The following is a 23,170-nucleotide window of genomic DNA, read 5'->3' as shown; positions in this document are numbered from 1 at the left end:
CTGGTCCAACCTCACTGCTCAAGCAGGGTCATCCTAGAGCACGCAGACCAGGATTGCATCCAATTGGTTCTTGAATATCTGCAGTGAGGGAGACTCTACATCTCTGGGCAATATAATCACAAGATAATTTCTATTGCACTTGATCGATCCTACAGATTCTCTTTATTCCTTCTGTTTTGTTTTAGCACGAAAGAGGACGGCTTTAGATATGGGCTTGGGGCTGTAATGTCTCCAGATTATAAATGACTTGACATACTCAGAGTCATGGAACTCTAATACCAGTAGCATACGTGTCTTTGGGCATAGCTATGGCTCAAAGCACTCTGTGTGTTTTTCAGTGTTAGCCATGTTATGATTCATCAGATGACCTCTAAGTTGTAGTTTTTTATTATTAATTATTATTAGCAGCACAGCTCTACAATTGGTTATTTGGTTCAATTAAATGCAGAAGCCTTGGTCCATGGATGAATAGATTTTCTATTCCTGATTTAGCTCTTCTGGCACCAGGCATTATGTCTTGTTTTGTCCAAGATTCATTTGGCTGGCTACACAAGTTTCGCCTGGCTGTATCACATCTTTTTTTATAGTCTATCAAGACATCAGTTATTTCTTAACTTGTGGTTCTTTTTTGGTCACTCTAATTAGACATTAATTTCACCCAATTTGTATGGTATAAGTGCTAAAATCTGCTATCATTATACAAGACTTAAAGAGAGCTACTCTAAAATCATCTGAGAGTAAATACCATCACAGTTCATGTCTTATTTTCAGGCTTTTATTGTAAAATTCTCCTTTCATGTCTCGATTTCAAGTCTGCTTGAATGAGTTGTGTATTACCAGTTGCTTTCCCATCTGTCTCAATTTAGTCTCTTTGACAAATTCCAATCTGGCCCGAGGAAAAATCAGAGTACTGAAACCACTCCACACTACATTATTAGGTATATTATATTAACAGTGTCTCTTTACTTAAAAAATCTTCACACTCCTTAACTCCCCTGCCAGAAATGTCTTGTGGATCCCTACAACTTAGACACTGTGAATGACTTCATAACTCTCTTTCCACTCCCTCCCATCTTCTGACTTCTCACCATGTACCAAAGCAACGGTTTTCCTCCATAATTTTCAACCTTTCATAATCTTGTTGGATGTAATCTACAGGGTGTACACATCACTCCTTTCACTTTCAAACTGCCTAACCCTTACCCACCCTGAAAGTGATCTGAGAATTTCACGGATATTATAGACACAAAAATTTTATCCCTTGGCCTGTCCCAACAGATTTGGCTTTAAATGCATGTGTCAATTATTGTAACTTAAAAGTCTCAAAAAAACCAAATCCAGAGGAAGAACTCTCACAAAATTAGCTTGTATTCTGCCACAACTATTTCATCAGAATATTGCAGTTTGTATGCCTGTGGTTTAATCTTTTATATTTTTCAAATACCTATATGGAATGTGTTACAAAAATAGGAAGCCCTGTTATACTTTGGGTTTCAGAGGCCATTTGTTAGATGAGGTTTTTCTTTTTTTTTTCCCTAAACCATTGTATTCCCTCCCCAACCAATTTTTGCAGGAACTTTAATTGCAGAACTGCCTATTTCCTAGTAAATAGAGGGCTGCACTATGCAAACAGTAAATATCTCTGTTTAAAAGTAATTGTTGGCTACATTTGAAACATTTGTTTTAGACTAAGGCTTTTGAGTAGTCTCAGAAATGTAAAATCTACCAAATGTAGGTCGATTACAAGTTAGTGGGGAAAAAATTCACCTGTTTCCATATATCAGTTAATTGATCAGAAGTACAATCCTAACAGGGCCTGAAGATGGAGAAAACCAGTTGTGATAGTTGCTCAGCAAATCATAGCACCAGCTCTCTGAATACCCCTGCAGCACCTGCTGCCAGAATGGCTCTTGGGCAAGAATTTGTATTACACTTTACTAAAACAGCGCTTGTCATTCTGTACAGGATCTGTTCTCTTCCATGAGAACCTCAAATGTCACTTGTTAAAAAAAAAAAAACAAGTAAGAGAAACAGCCCAACCAACAAACCAAATCCACCAAAGACCAAATGCATATCATGAGAACATCAATTTTAAACCACATGCAGGGAAGCAATGAATTAAGGATGTTTTAGCTCTAACATGTCGCAAACATAGTTTTAAAAGGTGAAATGACCATTTTTTGACCAAGTTGCCCTTCACTCCTTTCACACAGCCAGTGAACTGCTTCATATCATTACTGGGCAACAGAATGTTGGCTAAACCTGCCCTTGTGGTAAGGTTTTTCTGCATCGCCTGGAATTATGGCTGTAGTGACATGATCACCCTCCCAGCAGTAACCCAAAAGTCATGGAATTTAAATCACTCTCAAAATTGCTATACATGAATTACTTAGAAAGTTAAGGACAAATTATTATTTTTTTTTTATTTCAACTACTAACGAATAAATGTAAAAAAATACCAACAACAAAACAAAAATAAACCCATTCATCCCCCACATTAAAGCAATAGATTTTTAACATTCAAAACAGTGGAAACTATTCATCGTATATTACTATTAGTGGAAAAAAAGCAAATTTAATTTAAAATCACTTTTTCAAACTCCCTCAGTGGATGCCAGATAATTCAAGCTTAAACAAATATAAAAAAACTCATTTTAAATTGAAAATAATACAGACAGAGCTCAATTATTGAGATATTAAGGGCAACATTCAATTTGAGATACATTTAAGCATCTTTGCCTCCTGGAGATTTTACATGACAAGGCTTTAGATAAACATGGTTTTGCAAACAGCAACTATCATATCTGATCACATAACCTCTGGACTAAAGCAGTATGTCAGTAAATATTTCTGATTATTTAAAATATTAAATAAGTGTAATTTACTAGGCGGGTCTTCCTCAGAACAATCACAGAAAATTTCAAGAATTGATATCCACATACAAAAAGCATTTAGATGGCCTGTTACAAGTCTCTGAAGAGTAATAATAATAAAAAATCACCTCTCTCTGTAATAAAGCCCAGTTTAAATACATTCTGGGATATACCAGTGGTGGAGGAGCTGCCTTTCCATGACACTTGGCTTACAAGGAAAACTGTAGCAGCCAAGGACAGATAGGGTAGGAATCACTTTACCTAACTTTAACTATATAGATATTAGACACCTAATTTAAGCTTATCATCTGGCTTCCCTCTACATCTAATGGAGATAAACATTCCCAGAGGGAGATTCATCCTGCTTTTTTTTAGGCATCTCTCTTCTAGATGCTTGCAGATGAATAAAGTCAAGAAATATGAGTCTCACTGACAGCCTGATAATCTGTCATTAACAATGTGTAATGTCCAAATTCTTTGAAATAAAGCCAGAACTGATTTTTTTTTTTCATCATTTAGCCTTTCATTCTCCCTGTGACCCAACTTTTTCTTCAGTTCCTCCCATGAACATCAATTTTCTCTGGCACTTTTTTCTTCTTACCCTGGACTGTGTTTTCTGAAACCTGGGGAACTGCAACTGATGTCAATATTTTGCTGCTCTACCAGTTACAAATCCATTTACATGCATGTGCTCTAAATTGCAGTAATGATCTGAACATGTAGATAAGTTATCTGATTGATTGCGGCTGATCGCGATTGTGCTTTCTGGGTCTACTCTACCACTTTCAAATGTGTAAAAATCTGTGGCAACATTAAGGCAGTCAAGGTATATAGATGAATGCTAAAATATATTTACTATTCAAAGAAGATGGCTTAAATCAAACCAGGAAAATTAAGGAAGAAATACCATTAGGGCCCTCACTTATACATGCGTGAGCCCAAATCACCACACATGCTTCGAGGCCTCTGTGCTTCAGAATATTGAACAAGTCCTAAAGATGAAGCCTGGCCTCAATTATTTTGCATTTAGAGTTTGTAGGTTCTCAGCAATACCAGCATTGCTGCATCGCACCTTTGATGACCAAGCCCTTAGAAACAGTAGCTGAGATTTATAAGGAAGCAGGTGCCTGACCTTAAAGACTCCTAAATTCCTAGCTCGGTGCCTAAAGCAGCAACAAGACTGTCAAGCACCCTGCTCAGCTGCCCACAGATGCTCACCCCAGTAGTGAGGTTTTAGCATTTGTTATAACACAAAATGGATGTTTATCAATTGTGTATTTTTTAATTGTGTTCTAATAGCTACTTTAAGTGCCTTGGCCGAGTGCTTCTGTGCACTAATTCCAATATTGGGCGTGCAGTCTACTCTGCGTCTTACTCCTACAGATTTTTTAGAAATTTAATTTTAATAGTTAAAAAACCAGCTTGAGCTGTGTAAGTGAAAATAACTCTGTTACTACTGAATGACAATCTAATATGAAATAAGAATAGTCACCATTTTTTCTTACTCTGCCCAAATCCAGGCAATAAATTAGGCTTCTCAGCATGACTGTAAAGTGCTGTGAATTGTATAAACAATCATATATGGACACTGAAAAATAACCCTTATGCACATTGCATTATAGTTCCAAAAATATATTTACAGTCTATTACAAAGATTACAAATGGAAGTGTCTATGTATCGGGATTATGCTAGTTAAAAGCTTTTTACAGATTTTCTTCAACAAAGGTGGGTAGGGACAAAAAATTAGTATAACCAAACTGATTTTTCTAGTGAAACAAATAAATAAAATGACAAATATAACACTGTACAGTGATCTAAAAAGGGGGAGAAAAAAAGGAGGGGGGGAAAAGGGATGCATTTAAGTTTTTGATAACTATCTTTGGTCCTAAATGTGGGAAAACACATTATGTAGCACTGAATATACATGTTTGTTTGTGATGCTCTGCAAGTAAAATAGAAAAATATAGTGCATTTTCAATGTATTCAGAGCTCACTACACATAAATGTGTGTACAAAACAAGACAGTATAAATAAAATTTACAAGTTTTACAAAGGAACATTTACAAGGTTTTTGTTTTGTTTTTTATTTTTTTTGTGTGGATGCCCACATTATCAAACCAGACCAATTTATGACTGATCCCTGGGATCTTTCTCTATCAAAATCAATAGAAGCAGCCCAATTCTCTTTGGAAGTACAGCATTTCATTGCTGGGGTAGTTCACAATTTTCAGATTTTTTTTTAAAGCATTTCTCTCTGGTTCATGTACATTCTTGCAGTATCTGTAAAGACTCTGTTCATTATTGCTTATGGTAATTAAACATTTTTATCAAACAAAATTTATATATAAGTAAACGGTGTAAAAAGATATTCCATTGAGCAACTACCTTTGCATCTCTGTTCCTGATGAATGACTGTTGTGTCTGTGTGACCACACACACGCATGTTCATTCAGAGCAGCAAAAGCTTGTAAAAAAATTGAAAATTTTGAACTGCCCCTTGTCTCATGCTCTACAGTTCTCATATAAAAGCTACGTCCTTATTCTGACAGCTGGACTGCATACAGCTTAAACTCATAGAAAATATACAACAGCTATTTCTCTTAGATTTGCTAATGCAGAGTACTGAAAAAAAAAGTGATGTGCTCAGATTAAATGGTTTAGATAACACTGGAGAACTGCACTCTGAGACACTCTGAGACACTCCTACAATCACTTGTCCATTCAATGCTGTGTCTCAGCCTGTTTACAGTTGTAGATCTACATCTTAGACTATATCTCAGTTTAACTCTAGTCCATTAAAATCATCTTGCAAACAATTTGCTAAAAGTGCCTAGAACTACTTAGGGGTCATTATTGCTTTTCTTTTTCTTACTTTTTTTTTTTTCTCTTTTATTTTCTTTTAAAAGATAGTATATGTATAACCTTAAAAAATTCTTTAAAAAATATCAGAGCTCTTGGCAACTTGCATTTTCCTGACTCCCTGCCAATTAGCTAGCCACGTCAATACGGTGTTGATTTAACAAAAGGAAATGGCACAAAGGGATACCAAAGTTCAGATAGATATACATTGCTTGGTCATGCTTCTTAAATCTCTAGGAACTCAAATAATTCTTCAGAGGTACCCAGTGTAGTAATGTGTCATTGAATTAGCACTAAAAAGGTCCAAAGATATAAACATCATACTAAAAGAAAGTCTTTATGAAGAATAAACACAAATGATTAAAAAAAGATTCAGAAATCACAGATTTAAGGAAAATATTTTGTTGAATTCAACAATAATATCATGATTTTATCTGACAAATATATTCTTTTTTAAATTTTTATGTACATTTAAAAAGTCTATTAGATAAAAAGGAGGTTAGAGAGCTCAAGGTGTTTGTATGTTTATTCAGGTAGTACTTTGTTTATTGTCACTGCTGTTTTCCTTGCCACCACTGGTGGATCCTAATTCCCTTTTCATAAATTCTGGTGGCACTTAGGAGTTCAAGTCTGTAGGTGCTTCTTGTAGCTCTTCTATTCACTGCAGGAAGGACCCAGGAAATCAAGTGTCTTCTAGCAGCACTTCATATATACTGAAGGCCAGTGCTGTTCTCTCAGTCTGTCACCTCCCTCATAAGGGAGAAATGTCTATCACACTTGGATGCCAGTGCCGTGTAAATGTAGCATTTGTGCTCTCATAGTCTGAATGCTGCTCATGATTTTCTTTTGATGACCAACCAACGTGATCCCTAAACTCATCACATCCCTGGGGAAGATAAATGCGTACATTGTTAATTTTTCATCTTAGACTGCTATTGTATGGTATTCAACCGTGAGTCAAAGCTACGCAGTGGTTTGGACTACAGGGGTGTGGCATGGAAGCTACGCTGTGACCTCACCTCAGTCCTGGGAAGTTCATAGAGGCACTGTTCAACCTCTCAGCGACGAGTGCAATTACATGACAGCTGTCATGCAATTACACTGTGCGGAGACGTCTCCACATCTGAGAAGGAGGTCAGTATGTTTTACGTTATGATAATCTTGTAGCGTGTCTTTTAAGGACACCCGAAGACAAGGACACTTCTCTTGTAAAATACTTCGGGTGGTTTTCAGGACCAAGTTATGTATAAATACAAGATTTTGGGGATCATAGTGTGTTTCCTAAAGAGATGCCTAGATGCCTCTCCATATTGATACATACCCATCATGCAAATGAATGAGGAGCAGCAGTTTCAACTCCACCCCTACTAATGCTAGAAGCTTGTGGACTCTGACAACAGTTCCCAAGCTATAGGCTGAGACCCCTGGTGACACCAGGCAGATAAGAATAGGGTTGAAATCTTGAGAATATTGGATTAGAAACTTTTTTAGAAACCCACTACTCTCTAAGAGGAATTACATGTGTTTGGCAACCACCAGGACAAGAAAGTTGTTTGCAGGGTGCCAAGAAGACCTGTTTTAAGATGACAGTACTGATACAGGCCATGTCTGCCTTCAGAAAATTGCTTTGCTTCTACAGACTTATCCTGATACAAAGTCTTGTCCTGCAGGACACAGACAGCCCTCGGCCAATTGGAAGAAAATTCCACATCTTCTCAGAGCACATCGGGAAAAAGATACCAATTAGGTGGTGGAGGCAAAGTGGTTCTTTTTCTATATACACATACTTTGGAAGGGGTCACATTCTCCCTCAAATTCTAGTCCCTTCGTGTTATTTCAATTGGTCTGAAAAGCAGGGAAAAAAGTGATGCCACACAGAGGTAGCAGGGTACTTGCCCTTTCATGAGATGCTCTAATACAACATCATCAGCTGCTAAAATGGCTAGCTTGACTCCAAGTACAATGTTTGTACTCAGGGTAAAGTTTTAGAGTAGAACATTGCGTATTATTGTATCTAGAAATTCCCTAAATGCAAGTTAAACATGCCCAGTACTAACTTACTCAATAGTCATCCTGGCAACTGATTCAAGAGAGTTGTAGCCTGCTGCTGTGAAATTATCCTTATATCTTTCCATCTTAATAGCTTGTAACCATTCGCCTACGGAGCAGAAAGTGGTAAAATCGGGAGTGTTCTGGTCCAGAAGAGGGCTAATTGGTCTATGGAGAAGGAAAAAGGAAAGTAAGTTGTTTCCAAAGAGAGTAAAACATCAGGGAGTATTTAGCAAGGTGAGAGTCAAATAAGTTTTTTGGGTATTAAAAATGTCAAGAGTAGAAAGTAATAGGCCTTTATACACAGTTTAGATTATTCTGTGACTAGTTCTTGACTGCTCTGTAGCTCACAATATGTACTTCCTAAGCTTATTTACATAAAAGATGAAAGGTCAGAGTGAGCAAAACCAGCCTAATGGACTACTGTTACCAATAGGAAATCAACCTTATTACCTAGCATGACAGCAGCTGTCTCTATGTTGCTGAGTAAAATAAAGATGCTATTCTTTTATGCATCTTAGAAAATATATTAGTTGCTACTCCCATTTTTCAATTGGATGGGACAAAACAAAGACAAGGGAAGAGCAGAGACACAAAGTCTTAAGGTCACACAGCAAATCAGTCAGTAGAAGAATCAGGAGCAGAACATAGGCCAGTTGATTCCCTAGTACAGTGGGCTAGCTAGCAGATCAAAAGATTACCATGATTAAATAATTCACCTGAAATTTATGAAGAAGCCATTAAAAACTACATCATGAAATACAATGAGATGCAGTCACTGAAAGGAGTTAAAGCCAGAAAATGAAAGATAAAAATCTAGAGTGTAGCATGTCAAGGTACATTGGCCAAGCATGAGTATTGTTAATTACTATTTCTACTGTAGCAGTTCCTAGGGCAAGGGATGCATCATATAAACATACAATAGGCAATGATCCTTGCCCTCCAGAATTTATGATTTTAAGAAACAAGGAAAACACAGACTAGTGGTGAGAGTGCGGAAAGAGTGATGAGCAGGCAGTAATTTACTGAGAAATGTGTTAGTTCCGCAATATTTACTTTATTTTGGTTGTTTTTTTTCTAAGAAAGTCCTTTTTGGCTTTGTTTTGCATGGTAAAAAAGAAGGGCAAATGAGGGAAGAGAAGAACAGGGAACAGAAAGAAGGAAGAACTGAAAGACAGATGAAGTAAGTGTGAACTGGAACCAGCCACCAAGCAGAACATCCAGAGCCCAGCCATGTGCACCATTATAAGAACACACACTAAAGCTTTTCTTACCTGCTACAGGTTCCCAGTGGGGTTTTCAAGCTGTTTGGATTTCTAATCATTTTGTCCAGAATGCCAACTATCTGCTCAAACTTTGGCCTTTCACCGCGTTCCTTCTGCCAACAATCCAGCATCAGCTGGTGCAGTCCTGCTGGGCAATCCATGGGTGCTGGCAAGCGATAGCCTTCTTCGATTGCTTTTATAACCTAGTAGCCAAAATAGTTAATCATTTTTCATCAACAGTAATTTAAAGAATATGTGTTGCTACCCAGTTCAAATATGTAAGAAAAAATAAAATAGAGTAAAATAAAATAAAATAATCAATAAACTAAAATTTGCCATTGGTGTTGCAAAAATGTGAGTCTGTTGTTTTGACACTAGCCTTCAGGTTTTTAAATAATTTCCCCAGCTTCATCTTTGGGCTTATTAAGCATATTGTTCTATATGTGCAGAACATAGCTATATTACCTAGACAAGTGAGTAGCAGGAAACAACAATTAAATTCACTGAGGGAGCAGCAGATAGATTGATAAATTGAGTTATTTCAGAAAGATTATTACTAGCCCCAAGGTTTTTATGAAAGAGTGTGTGGTAGAAGCAACTGACTTTTAAATGGATGGATATCTGTGCATGCACATATAAAATACAAGAAGCCTGAAGGTATTATAAAAGGATCCAAGAAAAATGTTTAGCAGATAGAAACTGCTAGGGAAAAAAAGTTGTATTCTATGTCTAACCATTTTATATTAATGATAAAGCAGCAGAACTGTGTCATGTGAGAGAGAAAGACCTGGGTAAATGTTATTTTAATATATCACAGAAAGTTAGATTTATTAAGAGATGCTGCTAGATGATGATATGATCAAAGGACAGCATAAATGTCTGAACCAAGAATTACACCCACCCGTTGCCTTCCTTAGCCAAGTCCATTTGGATTTAAGTAAAAAATAAAAATGGATAAAGTAAAATCACAGCACACTGCTGTAAACCTTGAGGGCAGAATAAAAAAAAGCACATCAGGAAGCAAGGCAGATAAGAAAAGCTAGTGAAAAAGGGCTAAAACACTGTTCATGGGGGATTTCAAGTATACTGACATTGATTGACACAGCAGCATTAGAATTGCTAAGGAAGGGTGCTTGTTCCTGAAGGGGAGTGCATAGGACTGTGTTCTCCCTCATTTTGTATAGAAAGCAAGATCAGAAGTACTTCTAGATGCAGTTGTGGGATGTAGATCTGGTATGATAAACAAAGTTGGTGAATATCCAGGTTTTAGTAGAAATAATAACCTCTGAAAGAAAATACTCTGTAGGTTGCGTGAGAAAATGCAGAAATAGTGGACTGCAAAGCAGACAGAACTGCAGACAATACAGAATGACCTTCAAAAAGCTGGCTGAAATCCAGACAGGTTTTGTATCAAAACCTTTTGCATAAAAGAAATTTTGTGAAAAAAGAAGGCATAGCCCAGTGGTAAGGCACTGACTGCAGTTTTGTGTCACAGAATGTCCTTCTGACCTCAGGGAAGTTGCCTCATCTCCCTAGGCCTCAGCTTTCTCTCTGAACTTTTAGAATGACAGTACTGTCCTACAGCTCAAAAATGACTGAGAAGTATTCAGTTCTTGCAGAAACATCCATACCTTGAAGAATGAGTGCAGTGACCTTTTACAAATGTTGAAGTTGTCTGTCAGAGAGGGTGTGGAGAGAGGTTTTCTGCAGAAGAACAGGGAAATTGGAAGAACAGAGCTATACAGTAAAGAAAACATTAAAAGTAAAATGTAAGATCCTTTAGAGCTATATTAAGAGGAAAAAGATAAGAACACCTCCTTATGCTTAGAAGTAGTAGTGGAATGAAAGTGAAAAGTAATCTACAGTGTGTACAGGACAATTGCTGTGCTGTGAAAAGTAATGCAGAATTCTGAACCCTCTAAATGGCAAAAGGTATTAAACACTTTGAGCATGCTACATATGATTTACTACAAATGAAGTAGCTGCGTAAGAGGACAGAAGACAGAGATCACCCATGAGAAATTAAAAAGTAGATGTCAGTGGCTGTGCCAGCAACAATGGTGCAACCACCAAAATATCTAATACCCTTAGAACTGGCAAACTATCTACATAAAGACTCTATCCAAGAATGCAAGGGAGAGAGAAAACATGAATGAAGGGATCAGAACAGGACTTTTCCCCATTCACTACGAATTGCAGAGAAACCTGAAGAGAACTGGGAATCAAGATGATGTTGTTTTTGAAAGGCTTTGGTGATACTTCAGAATCAGCTTCTCTGATGTGTATTCTGAGCAAGAAGGGTGAAACCGGGAAATATGAAATAATGAGTCAGCTAGAGATGGATGGAATTGCTGTGAATGTACAAAACATTGAAAAAATATTCTAAAATATTGATAAGTACAACAAGTGTCCACTCTGCTAAGAAAGGAGGAGGTGGGGGTCAAAACATCAGTACTCAAAGACAATGAAATAGATTTTTTTTTTTTTTTTTAATGAGCAAACCTACAAAGAGAAAACAGCTGGAGTTCTCACTAATAGAATAGATTTATATTATCTACACTTCCCACAATTTGTTTTTGAAATTCTGCTTTTGCTGCAAAAAGAGTAAAAGGGAATACTGTTAAGACTATGCTTTTACCATAAGCAGGCTATCTGAGGATGTAAAGCAAGATAGAGGAGGACCAGGTCTGGTTACATTATATACTAAATGCCTACAAGGCAGTATTAAATATGGGTAACTGGACAATGTAATGTTGTAACTCTGACTATTGTCATACAACAATAATACAAATTAATGATTATAATAATGGCAAAAAATCCAGAAGTATAGCATTGCCCTTTTCTAATCTGCACTGAGGTCAGAAAGAAAATGGGAGCAAGAACATTAGCAGTCTAATAGGGGAATGGGGGTTTGAGGGCTACTGTTACTAGCAAGGATTAAGCTGAGGTGAGCCCACTGCTCAGGGAAGTTGGGACCTCTGTCTATCATCTGTGCTCAGCCTGCTGTGCCTCTGCAGGGACCTTGTAGGATGAGTGTTCTTTTGGTGCACCCTAGCCCTAGGTCGTTGCTAAAAGGAGGGTTTCGCTTGAAAAGAGTTCACAATGCAAATGTGTATCCTCCATCAGTCTAAAGCAATGACTTAAAGGAGGAAGGGCAGGATTAAAGAAAGGCTATCTAAAGATCCAAAGTCAGGGAGGCCTATTATTTAGGAGATCTGGTCTGCTCTATGACTACACCCACATCCACTTTTAGGCAAAATGACACACTTACATAAAAGCTGAGTGCAAAATTAGAAGAACACATTTAGAATTTTTCATTACCGTTAAATACTCCAACTGGTGACTTTGAAGGAGAATAAATAACAAATCATTAGATGATTCTAAATTTTTGCATCATAGAATATCTAGGGATTGGTAGGATGTGTATATGGTATGGGAGAACATGCCTGAAGATCACAACACACAAGAATATTTGGAATTATTTTACCAAGCAATTGATGTATCTTTTTACTGTGGTATTGAAGATTATCATGAAAGATGCTAAAAAGGGATAAAACTGTAAGAAGTGGCAAGTAGCTTTTTGAAAGAGCCTCACTCGTGCTTTACATGCAGTTTTCAATAGGTGGAATACTTTTCAAAATCTAATAAGAAGCGTAAAGATATCAAAATTTCTCCTTTATTTAAAAGTTTTTCCTTATTGTTCCCTGTAAGATAGGTAAGGTTTGCCTTTGAGGCATCTTATATTCCTGTCAGACTTCTTTTATGTTTGAATCTAGTACAGACGGAAGGTGTCAAAAGAAATGAAACTCTACTGGGTGTCTGGGGAATGTAAATATTTCTCTTTCTCTGCCCCAAGGACTTGTTTGCCCATATTTTGACAGTCCATGAAATCTTTGACACTGAGACCTGTCAAATATTAACAACTTTGCACTGTGCCAAACTGACTCATCATCTACACTTTTATCTTTTTTTTTTTTTTCAACTTTGATGTTGATCATTCAATCAAAAATTAAAATAACAATTAAAAAAAACCACTCAAGCTCCCACCTGAAGAACTTTAAATGAGACTCTTTCTGATATCTTTCACACCTGTGAAAAGCTTTTTCCTGTGTAATTTCTATATCAATAGATACTCCTGTCAGAAGTCAAGATTAACACCCATCTGTTCTATTACTGATGACCTGTTGCTCTGGATCATATTTTATGCAAACAAGGGTACTTTTAAATCAGCATGATTAACTTGAAAAAGCCAAAGTAGGTCATTAATTGCACTCAGACTTTTAACAACTTTTTTCAAATGATTAATCATTGCCCTAAGGTCAAAAACCTTAGAATTATTTTTTATTGGAAAAAAATCAATTCTTTCCATGCTTAAGCACAGTAAAGTGAAGACCCCATATTACTATTTTTGATGTTCCAGTTTTAATTGATACTTAGGACAGAAACCTACAGTATCCATGTGGCAAAAAAAAAGATTTTGATTTTGGTAAAAAGTGAAAGCTCTGTAACTTTTTCATTTTGTGACAACCACCCAGTACTTTGATAAGTCTTATTTCTAACCCAACATTTTATGCACTTATAGTGAAATAGATATGTATGTGTTCACAAGATGTAATTTATGTTTTACTGACACACACGCACGCTCACGAACAGACAAACCTACATCTTGATTTGACATGTCCCAGTAAGGCCGTTCTCCATAAGACATTACTTCCCACATAACTATTCCGTAACTCCACACATCACTGGCTGATGTAAATTTGCGGTACTGAATGGCCTCTGGAGCTGTCCATCTCACTGGAATTTTTCCACCCTATGAACAAAAAAATAAAAAAATAAAATTAAAAAAAAAATGGAAGAAATTTCTCTTTTTCACCCATGGAATTTTCATATCTTCTTCCATAGAATGCATTTATAATTATTTCCATCAACATCAAGAACAGCACTTACATGATGTGCTATGGTGGTGGACCGATTGCAGAATTTTCAAAGGTGTGCTTAGGAAACTAAGTATCTTAAAACACTTGGAACATAGATATTTAGATACTTGTATAAGCCATGTTGAATGAATTTCTCTGGGCGTGCTTATCCCTCCACTGATTTTAAAGGGCTGCTTAGATGCCTGATTTACACTAGCCATTTAATTCCTGGCTGGCTCAAGCTAGGTGAGGGGAATCCCAACCTGTGCATGTAAATCCCACTGACTTGTCATATGGCTCCTCCGAAATCTTGGTGTGACATTTTTAAGCCAGGATCCCACTTAGAGCCCAACGGCAGGAGTGACAGCTGTGAACACCGGTGTGGTTTCCTGGATCCCTGTGCCTGTCGGAGCAGATTCCAGGGGCCCCTCCTTCCCTCAGCATGGGAAAACAGGTACAGGGAGGCCCCATGGGTGGGAAAGTGGAGCTGGCTCACCAAAAGAATAAAGAGCATAGTGTGCCTGATGAATGCATATTTAAGAAAAGCGTCCCACCCAAAAGCAAGGGAAAATATAGGAGTTGAGCTTTGTCACAGACTAGCCTCCAGCTAGTCAACCCTTTGGTGAGATAAAATCTAGCCTGAAAAATAGTAACAGCCTACAAGTATTTTAATTGACTCATAGTAAATTAGATGTTTAAAATTTTTGTGGGTAAAACTTCCTTATTTGTTCAATCAGAAAATTGTGAGAAATGGAATAAAGAAGATACTATACAAAATGTTTAGAACTTTGTCAAATAAAAATGTATATTCTTACAAAAATATTATCTCCTAATTAGAGACAGATTTCTGCAGAGATTCTTCCTTTTGACAGGCTAAAACCACCCCTCAATTAATGTATTTGTCTTATCTGTATTCTCCAGAAGTTACACTTCTTCTAAATAACCATATCTCAAAACTATTAAAACCCATTGATTTATCTTACGGTTGTAGTGTAGACAGCCTCTGGATCATCTTCTATAACTCTGGAAAGGCCAAAGTCTGATACTTTACAAACAAGGTTGCTGTTGACAAGAATATTGCGTGCTGCAAGATCCCTGTGTACATATCCCATATCGGCCAAATATCTCATTCCAGCAGCAATTCCTCTCAACATTCCCACTAGCTGAATGACAGTAAATTGCCCATCATGTTTCTGGAGGGAAGAAAGGAGCAGCAATTCTTGTTAGTATAGCTGAGAAGACAAATAAGAATTAGTTTTATGACTTCAGCTTTCCACTTATTTACTCCTTCTGTGGCAAAGAAACTCACCTCAAACACACTTTCTTCAGAGATAATGCAGTGCATCCAGTAAAGAAATGTGTGAGTAATTAGTGTACTGATAGTAACAATACTTGCTAACCACTGTATATCTTCCAGTAACTCGTGGCAAGTCATTTCCAGGAGAGATTAGCTAATGAAGATTTCCTAATGTTCTTATAGCTTGCTTCTATGCTGTTCATCTCTCCGAATAATTATTTGCATCAAGAAAATAAGAACTATCACATTTTTGTAACCCTAGCTACTGACAATTTTCATTCACAGCTTGGAGGTTATTAAAAAAAAAATCTGTTCTCTATAGAGTGTTTACATATCATCTCACACTGACATGCATACCTGGTAAGGAGTCAGAGTGGCGAATTCAGAACACACTTAAAAACCACTAAATTGTTCTGAATTCGCATTTATTTTTTCTGTCTTCATCTCTTAAACAGAATCATAATTCATTTAGGGATTCTTTAATGCTGATTTCCACCACGCTGACACAGTAAAATTCTGCTCCCAAAAGGCCAAAGATTGGACTTCAGGTATCAGTGGTTTTAATTTCAACTGGTGGCTATAATAAAACCCACCACATCTATGCCACTGTAAATCACATAAATTCCAGAATGTCCCCACATGATCCTGTCTGATGTTCTCATTTCTGATCTGGTTTTGCTGAAGAAACATAGAGAACCTGCTACTATTTGTCAAAACTCCATTTCAACCTGAAAACCATTTAAATTATACTTAATTAAAGATAATAAAGATAATATAAATATAATTAATATTTTAATTGTATTTAATTATATATGCATCTGTACATATATATATGCACAGGTATAAGACATATTTTTTAAAGTGTCAATATACAATATATGTCACTTTAAATATGTTTATATAAGTTTTCATTTTGGTACTCACCCTAAGAAATGCATCTAAGGCCCCATTCTCCATGTATTCTATTACAATCATAACTGGTTTCCCTGAAAGAAAAGAAGACAGATATTTGAGAACAGTAAAACAAATGGAGTGCCTTTTTTTGATAAAACACATGCTAGTCCTTTGAAGGACTGAATCATTCAGACACTGAACATTTCTGAGCCCTCCAGCACTGTTACAGAGCTCTAATTTCTTAAATATCTGCATGGAAAGTGGTCATGATTCATAAAATCGAACCATACAAATCAAAAAGTCAGTGTGTTCTCCTAACTCCTGCTGTGTGAACAGGACTCTGGAATAATGACACTTCAGATTATATGAAAAGACATGAGAAACCTTATCTCTCTGCATGGTCTTTGAGGCTAAATGAAACTAGAAAAATAATATGTTTCGAAGTACTTCATCTTTTAATCATGCGTGCATCTAAATTTTTTTCCTCAGGTTGTAGCATAAAGTAAGTATTGTTTTAGTTAGTTACGCATCAGGAGAAAATCCATTAGGAGTGTGCAGTCTGTTTATAATTTGAATCTTTGACCATGAATAAGGCAGACCAATTTCTGCCATCGTGTTGTTATTTGACTGACAGACCGAGCTGCTGCTTACCTCTGGTAACGACTCCTTCTAGGTGAACCACGTTGGGATGGTCAAACTGTCCCATGATGCTTGCTTCACACAGAAAATCTCTCCTCTGCTTTTCAGTGTAGCCAACTTTCAGAGTTTTTATGGCTACTGCAACGTCTCTCTTGCCAGGAAGCTTTAGACGCCCACTGCACACTTCACCAAACTCTCCTAAAATGAAGTAGATCAATGCTGAATTACTCTAAATACCAGCACTTTTTTTAGGCCTTGATTCAAATAGCCACCTAAGTGTGTGTTTAAATTTAATGTGTTCATATTTGAAATGGATTACTTCGGCATGCGCCTTTAATGAATTGCTGACCCCTATGGAATAAACACTTCAGTTAAGCCAACTGACAGGACTATTATTTGAATATTTTAAGAGACTTGTTAATAATTTCTTGCATTTTTTCAAAAACAGAAAATAAAAAATGAAATGGCTTTCATAAGAAAAGCCATTGAAATAGTATTATTGAAATACTATTATTGAAATAGTAATACCATTCCTAAGTAAAAATGTCATTCTCCTCTATATGGTTTCCTTGCTATCTTTGGTTTTAATGGGCTTTTTTCTTTCAAAAGGCAGGTCTTGCAGAGCTGCTTTTAATTTAGCATCCTTATGGTGTTAAATGAAGCACTACATTATTACCTTCAAGCAGCATAATTTACTTTACAGATTATGAAATGAAAGGTGTGACTTATAACAATTTTGTTACATTAAACAAACACAAGCAAATACTTCAAGTTTGTAAAAGGTTCTAAACTAACAGACAACTGGAACTTGAAGAAGCCTGTGATAAAAAAGACCAAACAGCCAGCAAGAACACAAAAAAAAAAAAAAAAGCCCCAACAACCAAATCTGGAAGAGAAGTAATTGGACTCCATCAGAAAAGAGGATGGAAGCATGTGAGATGTGGAGCTGAATGGCAATATGTCTACCTCACTATTAACGAGATGATGAAAGATTTAAGAATTGTCCCTTGTCTCACACCTGTGTCAGCAGAGAACAAAAGTGAGATCTCCAGTTCTGCAGACAGGAAGAAAAATCTCCTTGTATATATAGAAGAAGAGAGTAGTTACAGATGTTACTGAATAAAAGGCGACAGTTCTTTAAAAAGAAAGATTAACCAGAAAAATATTTAATAGTCTGGTACTTCACAAACTCATCTGGAGTGTGAGAGATATGGTTCCAAGTCCATCCCCCAAATCAGATCAAGTCAGAAATTTCTCTCCTGCATACCTGTGGAATGTCTTAACATTAAACTGTTACGTATACACAAGTATGCAGACACACCTACATCTAAAACTGTTTTAGGATGAGTGCTGAAAAAAATGACTGAACTAAACCTACACAAAGAGTTTGATTAGAGAATCATTGCGAGAAACCTTATGAAATCAGGGCCTAAGTGGACATGCACACTGGCAAGGTGTCTGGCTGTCAGTGGAGAGAAGTATGCTCAAAGTTGGGCTGAATGCCTGAAGAGATAGATGTTGGGGTGTTTTAATGGATGGGCTGCATAAAATCTTGTTTATGTCACCATGAGTATTTGAACACTTCTGTTCTCCTATTAGTCCTAAATCAAGCTTTGTGAAAGAAAAAAGCAGTACCTGGGTCTTGGCTTCACAGTTCATCCAGAAGGGTAGAACTTTGACCATGCCTTTGACCATTTTTACCTGACTTGCTTGAGCAAGCCTCCACTCAGCATGGCTCTTTTCACAACCCTTATAGGAGATGACTGCACATAGAATCAAATTCCTGTCCCTCACATTCTATGCTAGCTGAACCAAGGCTAGCTCAGATGAATTCCATACACTTCGTGCTGTACCCAAGCTAACTGATCACACAAGTGTTCCTGCCTGCATGTTATCCTCAACCATCCTTGGGCACTGAGCTAAGAATGCCATGAGGTATAGTTGTTACATGCACAACAACTAGCTGCTCATGCCCCTAGCTTGGTGCCTTAACCTCCCTCCTGCACTACATTAGCAATGTGGATGACTATTAATGAATTCATCACTCACCTCACTCACAGCTCCTGGCTGCAAGAACTTCCTAAAGGATAACAATTTTCTCTAGCAGTACTTTCCAAAATTGTTTCTTTCCATGCCAAAAACAAGACGTGAGTATAGGAGTGTGTCTGTGTGTCTGTGATATTTCAAAGCCAGGTAATTAGGATACTTGGCACAGGAGACACTAAGCCTTAACTCCTTTCCAGCTCTCTGTGATCTGATTTTGATTGATTTCCAAAGGGAGATCACACACACTTGGGCAAACCAGAAACTTCAACTTCCATGTTATGCATTTCAGGCCAGGATGCTAGCCAATGAACTACTTTTATTCCCAAGAAAATAGTACATTCAGCTGAAATGATGCCCAAAAATAAACTGGAAAATATGACAACAAGAGAGGGAATACTGCACAGCCACACAGCCACTAGCTCAGCATGTCAACAAAGCAGAGGCTAAAAAAAAAGGATGTGTGGTATGAACAACTTAACACAGTGGACACCATAGTCTGTATCTGACAGGTGGCCACAGCGGGATGGTAATGAAAATGTTGGCAAGGAAAGCACATATCCCTCATGCAAATTGAGTACAAGCATACTTGCACCCTGTTTGTGTCTGACAGACGTGGCACTACTCAATAGTTGATGTGGCCAGCATTGCTGATGCATATTGAGATTGCTAAGAGGCTTTTCTGGTGCTGTCACTAGCAGAAATTCCATATTCTTCTTTGATGTATGAGTTTCAACTGCTGCTTTGGGTCTGTTTGCTTCTGTTGTTCCTGGACTACATTTCATTTCACTCCTGTTTGCTATTTACATCAACAGGTTAAAGCCATAGCTAAATATAATACACAGTATGCTTCCACCACTGCAATCCTAATTCACTTTCTTCAGACTGACTACTGACACGTTAGTTGCTTTTGCTATCAATTATACTCATTAAAATCAAGAATAAATTCATCTGCAGTCAAGGAAATTAACACTCTGGAATTTTTCATAACAGTGAAAATGAATGTTAAACTGTATACTCTGCAGCACAAGTGTTTTTCAGCATTTTTCTCAGTAGGCATTAGCAAAATCCAACTGAATATATCTTTGTGCTCTGAACTGTTGCTATGCTGGTAGCTTTTTAACTCAAAGCAAAAGATAAAGCTCAGCAATTTTTCTATGCTAATCTTGCATATTGTGTATCTATTAGAAGAGATGCTGCCATTCTAGCATCACAAAAATTACTAGTTAGCAAGGGCTGGATTCTTATGCTCTTACTCATCGAAGGAATAATTTGCTCAGCAGTGTGGTTAATTTCAATGGCACTACTCCTTGATTAAGACATGATTCAACATGACTGAGGTTACTTTAAAAAGGTGTTGTACTTTAAAATTCTAAGTGTAAAGATTTTTTTACAGGTAAAACAACTTATTCTAGAGACCTTTCCTCTTCTGTTTTTAAATAATACCGCAACATGTAATTTACAGTACCAAACTACAGAGTGATTTTAAAAGAATTCTACTAATACTTATATAAAACAACAGGAAAGCAAAAGAACATTTCCTCCAGGAATCCAAAGTATTTGATATTTTTCTTACTCATGGAAACTTAATTTCACTACATGGAGTAGTGCAATAAAAATGTCACGTATCTTATTAATGCAAACAAATGAAACTGCCTTTTTAGAGCATGAACACCATGGCTTAAGTAGGTGGTAGACAGCTCAAGAGAAAAAAAAGCAATGTAGTGCTGGTGCAATTACAATCAGTCATAAGAAGTTAAACAATAACTTTTTGTATTCATAGAATATCAAAAAGAAAAATGGTAGAAGAAAAAACAGCCTTAGGGAAGACTTTGTTATACAGAAACAAAACCTTCCTACTCTCTACTTAAGATTTTGTGCTGCAGCCAGTTTTCCTTACTCACATGAACAAAGCTGCAGAGGTCAAAAAGCCCCCTTGAAAAAGGCAAGCAAGCAGAATTTGCACAAATGCCTAATGCCTTTACTCTGATAGTAAATAATAGGCAGCACAACTGGCCCACTCCCCCCAGTTCCAATTTTAACAGCAGATACTTGATTAAAAACCCATAAGCTTTCAATGTCAAGCAAGAGTTTTAATTTACTCATTTATTTTGGTTTTTTTAGTTGTAGCTGGGCTTTTCCCCTGTTTGTTTTACATTTTAGAAGCAAGTATGGCTTCATTGCTCTTAACCACTCTGGCAAATTCAAAAAGTTCTTCTATACCTGAGGTATAATTATTTGCCTGTCATTATGATGAATGAGTTTCGATCCCGGCTAAATGGAACAGTTGAATCAGGAAGCCACGGCAGCCTTACCTGCGCCAATCACACGCTCAATTTTAATACAAGAGGCATCTAGCTCCTTGGCGAATTGATGGACAGCTCTATTTGGGTCCTCGTAGGTTTCAGGGTCAATGTAGGTTTTGGTGCCTGGAAATTTAACTGTAATGATGTAAGAAAGCATGACTGTGATGAAGCAAAAGCACTTATTGTGCAGTCAGCCCAGGAATTTCATTATGCATAGTGCTCCTTGGAAGACTGAACCTGTTTCCATGCTGCCTGAGCCAGAGCTGCTCTGAGAGGCAACCTTAGTTTTAGGCATCATCTGCAAGCATGCTGACACAAGTATACACAATCCCATCTCTAAAAAATCACTAACATTAGCATCTGCATCTCCTCTTGAACCGAAAGAAATAATAAATATTAAATAGTACTTAATGGAATAAAATGCAAAGGTTGAGTGGGAGTGAAAACAAAGTGGGGAAAGGGTATGATGCCAGCAGAGGAGGTGAAAGTTTCCTTTCTGTGTAAGGACATCTTATCCTCATCACCCAGGATGCGTAAACAGCATTTCCTTATGTTATTTCTCTCCTCTAGAGGGATTTGAAAGGCTCCTCCACCCCCTTGAATTTGCTTAATCTACTTAATATAATATTGTTTGTAGACTATGGCAATAGTCAAACTATCCACAGCACTCAGAAATTACATCCTCAGGTGTATTTCTTGCACTATAATACAAACATGAGAAACACCTGTAGCCAAGTTGTAAAGGCACAGGAAGGGAAAGTGGCCTCTGTGGCACAATTATCTCCCCTCTCAAGCACCTAAGTGAATAATATGCAGCAACTTGTTTTTGCTCATTCTTTCTCCATGCTTAGTACAGCTCAGGCAGCATAGTGCTCTGGCCAGCATGCAGTTTTTTTCCTTAGTTTGCTGATAATTCAGGTAAATTATCTTTTGCTATTCTGGTCAAAGTACAAACTCCTGGTGATAGTAGAGCAACCCTGGAAATCTATTAATCAATCAATTTTTATGAAATAAATTTGTTGACAAGGATTATACTCTTGAGCTTTAATTAAACCAGTGAATTAAAACTCAATATGAAAATGAAAAAATGTTCTTCTGTTAATTGACATACTCATAATCAAGAACAGGATCAAAAGTCAATACAAAACATAAATAATTTTCAGTTGCTTTGTATTCTTTAAATTTAACATACAATATATTCAATTTGAAACTATATTGAAAAACAGCTTAGTAATCATGGGTATTTATGCTTTAGATGGTATTAATGACCTAAATACATAAACCATAAGAAAAATAAAAACAAACCTAAATTGTTTCAGTAATATAATGAATTTACAGCCAGGGAAATTATTTGAAATGTTGCCCAGATGTTGTTATCTGTCACATAATGTATTTAAATGGATGTTCTTTTGGTTGCATTGGAAATTTGAATGCTGATTTTTTAAAAAAAATTATAAATATTTATTTCTTAAACCCAAAAGAGACTGGACAAAATGAGAATTAAGCAGTCGGTTGACCTGTGGTAGTAGTGCTTTAAGGCAAGGAGATGGAAAAGGAGACATCCTCTTGTGCTTGTGATAAAGGGCCTGGATTGGAAGTAACCTTGCGAATCTCAAGTGGGCCTCTGACGGGTCTTTGTTCAAGCTGTCATAAAACATTTTGACAGGCCAAGGCTATCCTGGCATAGCAACGTGAAATAATGCTGGCCTGCATTTGCAGACATTGTTAGATGAAAAAGGGAGGAGGAAACCAAATATAAATCTGAATTGCTTGACTAAACTCCTCCATTGTACTTGTATCTTCAAGTGTAGCACTTGAGGTCAAAGAGAGATGAAGGGAACTGAAATGAAATATATGATGGTCCATTAAATGCGCTGCTTTAAAATCTGCTTTTAAAAATGTTTGCTTGTAAGTTTTTGTTCTAAGTAAAGAACAGAAACGTTATTTGCCTGTTGTAAGTTACTTTTTTAAAAATCCAGTTTGGTACCTTAGAGCAGAAGAATGTTGTCTAGCTATTACAGAGCA

The 23,170-nt window shown here is 36.9% G+C and overlaps 1 protein-coding gene across 7 annotated transcripts in view; it reads right to left on the bottom strand.

Annotated features, from left to right (window-relative positions):
* EPHA7 (EPH receptor A7) overlaps positions 1-23,170 on the bottom strand; it is a 165,809-nt gene that overhangs the window by 5,728 nt on the left and 136,911 nt on the right. For 2 of the 7 annotated variants that reach the window (XM_053972820.1, XM_053972823.1), the window contains exons 10-17: positions 21,155-21,280; positions 16,809-16,994; positions 16,188-16,249; positions 14,950-15,159; positions 13,711-13,860; positions 9,057-9,250; positions 7,795-7,950; positions 6,145-6,619 (exon numbers count right to left, since the gene is read on the bottom strand). In XM_053972820.1, the coding sequence (XP_053828795.1) occupies positions 6,505-6,619; positions 7,795-7,950; positions 9,057-9,250; positions 13,711-13,860; positions 14,950-15,159; positions 16,188-16,249; positions 16,809-16,994; positions 21,155-21,280 (1,199 nt within the window). In that variant the 3' untranslated portion in view covers positions 6,145-6,504. Of the gene's footprint in view, positions 1-6,144; positions 6,620-7,794; positions 7,951-9,056; positions 9,251-13,710; positions 13,861-14,949; positions 15,160-16,187; positions 16,250-16,808; positions 16,995-21,154; positions 21,281-23,170 lie in introns of those variants that run through there. The other 5 variants (XM_053972821.1, XM_053972824.1, XM_053972822.1 and 2 more) reach the window with 3 other exon arrangements.

Source organism: Vidua macroura, chromosome 3 (assembly GCF_024509145.1).
Source record: "Vidua macroura isolate BioBank_ID:100142 chromosome 3, ASM2450914v1, whole genome shotgun sequence".
Classification (NCBI taxonomy): domain Eukaryota; kingdom Metazoa; phylum Chordata; class Aves; order Passeriformes; family Viduidae; genus Vidua; species Vidua macroura.
Note: the sequence above shows the minus strand (reverse complement) of the source record. Positions and strands in the feature narration are given on the sequence as shown.